We start from the raw sequence: 6,000 nt of genomic DNA on the forward strand, positions 1-6,000 counted from the left end.
TACGATTCGCCGATTTCACGTTCCGAAACAGATGTTTTATGCCGCCTCGTCAACTACCGACGAAAAACACTCGCAACAGGGCCTCTGTAATTTTCTGCTCGCGCCATTGTCGCGGGGCAAGCGCCGAAAAAGAAGGAAAAAGGATCGAAGTCGAACACGTTGCAACGATGATTCACCGAGCGTTTCGTAACGAGCTTCGTGGAAAATCTCTCACGAAGACCTCCTTGTAATTGCCGTGCGCAAAACGTGGACTGACCCTGAAAGAACCGAGTGATTCACCTATTCGCTGGCGAAAAAAAAAGAGGCAAAAATGCTTCGCGTCGGGCGATTAGAAAATTCTGTTCCAGATACGACGTCGATGTGTGTACATGTGCTTCGCTTTCGTTTTCCATTTTCACGCGAGCGAAACACGCCGATAATTACCGATCAACGTCGAGCCGGACACCGGCGACACTTTCACGATAATTGCCCTAAAAGAGACGAAAAACTGGAGGATTTGCGCGCTACAGAGTATCTCTGCTAGCCTGTCACGTATGTCACGATCGACTTGTTCAGCTCGCGTGTCATTCTACGCGTGGCAATTTATGCGAGCGTGCCGATTTCCACAGGATCGCTCGACTGCGAAAAACAACCGTCTCGATTGAGACTTTTTAATTCGCACTTTCTCGACCACGGGATTCTTCTGTTCCAGGTCCTTTCGTTTGCTAGTAGAAGTACTCGCCGTTCAGCAACAGCAATTAATTCGAGGGCAAATGGCGAAATTCGGAAATTCATTTCGAACGAATCATCATTTTTGCAACTCGTAATGCTTTCTCTTTCCTCCACGATGGTTCAATTAAGAGCTTCGTTTAATTGGAATTTGATAATTCAGTCCAATTGTCAACGGTAACGCGCCTCTAGTTTGGCTTCAATCGACAAACGTACGAAGCAAATTATTACAATTTGACCAATACCGAGGATTAACAGAATTCAACATCAAACATCCACATTCAAGTGCAGTATTTTTTCTGTATCCGTTGATTTACTTGTTCGAATAATCAACCAAATTATCGACAGCGCTATGATTAAGGCAACAAACGTAAACATTAACAAACTCCGCAAAGGTTAGAAGCTCATAACTCTGAAAATGTCTACGTCACCGTGGGTGTTTCCCGCTACAGGCTATCTTTAGCCCGTGCACGATCGATGCGAATATGAAAATGATTGCCGGCTATTCGGCTATCATCAGCTGGTTTCCGTGGAAACCAGGTGGGGGCGCGTGTCGTAGGTCGTCATGTCCAGCAGCGAGTAGTACAGGTGAAAGACCTTGCGCTGTAGTACCTCCCTCACCGCCAATTCTCTCTCTCTCTCTCTGCCTCTCACCGAGAGACCAGAGAATCCGAAGAATCCGGTCGATCGCGTCCTTCCGATACTCTAGCCGCGAACGTCCTTCGCTCGCGATAAGGAATTCCTCCGGGGAAGGTTAATGGACGTACTTAACGGCGGCTCGTTCACTTTGTAACTATGCCTCGTGTCCGATATAATAACCGTGATAACGCTAACGTTGCGCCAGCGAGCCTCGAGGGTGTCGATAATTGTATCCAGGTTCTGTGGCGACACGTAAAAATTCGACTCTTTGCCGATCGTCCGCCGGTGATTTGTCGAGTAGTGTCTCGGAGAAACGTTTGGTATCTCCATGCTAGGTTTTAGAGTACACTTGGTCACCGGAGAGTATTTCTCTATGCTGGAAGTATAGGTCGATAGATAGAAGGCTGTGGAATTTTATTGGAGGGACAGAAACTTGGATGGAAGTTAGATAGCGGTTCTGTTTGGGCCGGGGGTTTGTCACCGGGAATAAAACTGGAAGACGTAAGGCGGAGGGAGCGGACTTCCACCTTAGGGCAAAAATAGCCCACCCACACGTGGGCGTGTTTGGATGTCGTTTGGAGCGGTAATTGCCCAGAGACGTAGGATGTCCATCCTCACTCCTACGCTGTTCAATTGAATGACGTCAAGCTTTTGATTAGGTACGCTTACGCGATTCATCCGGCCCGATAGGGCGAGAGAAAAGCACGAAACTTATTATTAAATGGGAGCCGGAGTCGCCAACCGGCCAGGTCAAAGCGAGAACGTGGTGTTCCCGATGAATTATGCACGGTCGACGGGATACTTTTAATTAGATACGATTCAGGTTAAAGGTCACTGCGCATATCCTCAATTAACCGTCCGAACGCGATCAATATGTCTCGAATCTCTCTCCGCTCTGATTGATCCTCGTTAGAATTTCTCGACTTTTTTGTTTCTTTGTTGCAGGAGAGCTGTACGTGGAGAATCTGGGAGAGAGGAGTATCGTTTCCATCAGAATGGGATGGCTATGGGTCGAGGGTACTACTCCCATGAGTCTTCCGTTGAGGGCGTTGAACCTGCGACAGGCAGCACCCAGCCTCTGTCAACCGCATGCTCTGGCCCTCGGCTTCACTTTGAGCAATTCGCAGAATCACATCCTTGCCACCTTCTGGGTAAATCCTTCGTCAATTATTAACCCTTTCGACAGCCTAGATTTCCAGATTTTTCAAGTACAGCCGTAGCTTTCATGCTCGTGTGTGAAGGAAAAAATATAATTGACCATTTTTCGATCTCGTTGTATTTCTCCCTCTGAGCATAAATCGTCGAGCAGAAGGTTAAACCGAAACGAGATGCTCGTGTCGAGTGGTTTGAGGAGTCGTAGTATAATAGGCTCGAACAATAAGAAGAAGGAAGAGGTGGCGGAGAGGCGAGATAGAGTAATTCGCTGCAACACGCAATGTAATTGCATGTAAATGGGCCTTATCTACGGCACGATCCGTTTCCTTGCCCGTAAACACTTTCTCGCGTCGGCATCTCGAGCTCCCGTTTTGCTAGACGCCGCAATTTCTAATTACGCTCCGTATGCGTCGCCATTCGATTTCTATCTGGTTATACAATCCCTTCCATCAGTTCCTGGACCTTGTAACGACAATTTCCTCTCGTTATTCGTCCATTCTCTTCGAATTTATCTCTCACAAATATCCTTCAATTCGCCACGTTCATCTTCCGCCGCTCCGAAAAATGTTCACGCTCGGAAGTGTCACATCGCGATCGATAGTAAGCGAACCAATGGGAATTTGGCGAAGGTCGACGGATAAGATACAGAGAGGACGCGTGATGTGACGTAATCCTTGCATCCGTCGGAGGCGCGGAAGGTAATAAGGTCAGTAGGCAAGGTCAAAATCCGCCGGCGCGATCTCGACGATAAGCGGACGCGTGGGAGATCCGCGCGCCATTCTCCCATGACCCGGCATTGTCAAGGAGTCCCACCATCCACCTTTCCTGACGAACGAGTTCCTTCGCCTCGCTGGCACACTGACTCAAAGGACGTCTTCGAGGCGGACGTCTCTCCGCTTCGACGAAGATTTCTGAATCGCCATTCATTTCGATCACGTTCCCCGCCTCCGCTTCCTTCAATATTTCACAATTATTCGTCGACGTATGCTAACGATGGTTGATTATCGCGTAAAAAGTTACCATTTATTTAACGAGATAAATTTAGCTTGGCCGACTAAAGCACACCTTAAAAAACGACAAATACCCTAAAGAGCATGTTTGACGTGTTTCAGGCTGACACAGAGCCAATCTACTGGTCCTGGGTGAGGGCAATCGCCGCCGAGCTCGTCAGGCAAACACCGTTTCGAGCCCAGAGATGTTTAAACTTCCTGGAGATCCTAACCATCTGCCCGAGAGGTCCAGTCCCTCTTCCCGACAGCCCTACGGAGTCCAGAAGACGCTCTCGAAGCGAGCTGCGTTGCTGGACCAGTGGCTCTCCCTCCGAGAAGGACTCCAGAACCACAACGACGATTCTAGAGGAGTCCAGACGCAGAGCGAGAAGCGAGCTACGTGGTTGGTCCAGTAGTAACTCCAGCGACGAGGATTTGCTCGGGGATTTTCGTAGTATACCTGCTATCATAACCAAGGACCAACCGTTGACCAGAACGTGGGGTTGCAGCGAGAGCAGCGAAGGCAGCGACGACAGTCTTCCTTGGGGAGGCGTGTGTCGTTCGAGCGTCGACTCTGTGGACTCGACGGTGTCGATTCCTGAACCGGAGACCAGGGAACAGAGGATTCAGAGGTACAAAGAGGTGAGGAGAAGGGAGAACGAAGCTAGAAGTCGAAGAGTGTTGGAGGAGGACGCTAGGAGAAGGAAAGCTAGAGCCGAGGAGAACAACAATGACATCTTGAAGACGTACGGTTCGAGCAGATCGAGAAGCAGATTCTATTCGGGGAACGACAACGACGACTATTGTCTAACTCCCGCGAAGAAGGACCGTGATACTGCTTACGATTCGCCTAGACTCAAGAACGAGAAGAACGTGAACAGCAGGCTACCGCCGGTCAAACCGAACGAGACTTCCTCCGTGAGATTCGAGGACGATCAACGGAACGAGGACGACAAGAGGAACAACAACAGTCCGAAAAATGGCAACGCAAGTCCGGGGATCCTCAGAGCGGACGTGACAGAGAGAAGAAGTCGAACTAGGGAGAGGAGAAGTACCAGAGACAAAGGACAACTGGTACAGGCCCAACAGATCACGAATACCACGGTGGAGACGCTTCAGGAACGCAAGGAACGCCTGGCCCAATTATCCTCCAGGATTCCGGTATCTCGACAGCTATCTCAGACCTCGAAGATCGTCGAAAACTGTAATTCCTCGGTTCTACCCAGGTCGTCGACCTCTCTGTCTGTTCTCACCGAACCGCCTTGCGAAGAAGACGTAGCCAGGCTTCTGGAACGATGTCAGAGGGTGGACCACTACGTACCGGTGCGAGAAAAGCTGACGTTGTTCGAGTCCCTGTCGAGGTTAGGCGGTCGATTAGCCAGAAGTACCGAAGATCTTGGTCGAACATCGGCTAAACCGTGTCCCAGGGGCAAACAACGTGCCAGGTCTCTTCACGATCTCAACAGAGGAGCCAGAGCTGTTCCTGTGAGAGAGATGTGTAGGTTCTTCGAGGGAGACCTGGAACAAGAGACCAGCCAGAAGAACAGCACTCTTGGCAAAACTAGGTTCAGCGACCCTGTCACACCTACGAGGTGCAACAGCACGTGGAAGGATTCTGGCGGTGGCAAAGGGAACGAGGCGCCTTGCGTCAGGTCGTCGACAAGGAAGAAACACTACTTGAAGTAGCAGCCACCGACGAAGATCTGCTAGGGAGACCGTGTCGTACGTGTTCGAAAGCGGGTCTTTTGAAGAATACACCATAGTTGTGTGGGACCCGTTAATTGCTCCTCCAAGCTATTGAAGGTTCTTCAAGGAGGAGTTCTAGACTGTGGCGCGTCGAAGATGGAAAGGATCCTGACTGCTACGGGAGAGAGAAAGTCACCGCCTGGAGCAGCTTTTTTTTCGTTTTTCTGCTCGATTCGAGCTTCGAGACGCGCGATGCTCTCTCGCGCGCGAAGGAAGAAGGGAAACTCGAGGGGTTCTCTACGACGTTCTTCACCCGTGCTTCTTTTTTCTCTTTTTCTGTTTTTGTAAATTCCTGTTATTTATTGCGCGTCCCGGCGTTTTGTTTTTGTGTTCAAGGAGCTTCCGCGTGAGGCAGAGCCCGTGAACGTGATTCGACGTCACGGATAAAGAGTGTGTCGAATCGAAGGATGAAGAGGGAGAGGGAAAAAAGAGAGGGAATAGGAGAAACCGGTAATTTCCATTCACCGGGCGATTGTCGCGCACCGAACACCTGCCGAATGCAACTCGAAGACGGTCTTCGATTATTTTTTTCGAACACGAAGAGACTGAACTGAACTCGCTGACAGAGAAAAGAGGAAAAGAATTCGCTTCTCCAGGGAATCGTAGATGTTTCTTTTTTTTCTTTTTCTTAGGTTACTTCGGAGCAAGATTTTGCCACGAAAAAAAGTTGCAATTCTTTAATCGTATGAACTATATAATATTTAACGAAGAAGAAGTGGAAGATTCTTCTAAGAGCTAATTTAATCTTGTACATAAGATAATT

General features: G+C 49.2%; 1 protein-coding gene across 1 annotated transcript in view; it reads left to right on the forward strand.

Moving 5' to 3' along the window:
- Positions 1-5,183, forward strand: part of LOC108579457 — a 52,270-nt gene extending 47,087 nt beyond the window's left edge. Inside the window, exons 3-4 of the mRNA XM_017943002.1 lie at positions 2,293-2,498; positions 3,615-5,183. Of these exons, the coding sequence (XP_017798491.1) occupies positions 2,293-2,498; positions 3,615-5,177 (1,769 nt within the window). The 3' untranslated portion in view covers positions 5,178-5,183. The remainder of the gene's footprint in view (positions 1-2,292; positions 2,499-3,614) is intronic.
- The last annotated feature ends 817 nt before the right edge of the window (positions 5,184-6,000 follow it).

Source organism: Habropoda laboriosa, unplaced genomic scaffold, assembly GCF_001263275.1.
Source record: "Habropoda laboriosa isolate 0110345459 unplaced genomic scaffold, ASM126327v1 scaffold33, whole genome shotgun sequence".
Taxonomy (NCBI): domain Eukaryota; kingdom Metazoa; phylum Arthropoda; class Insecta; order Hymenoptera; family Apidae; genus Habropoda; species Habropoda laboriosa.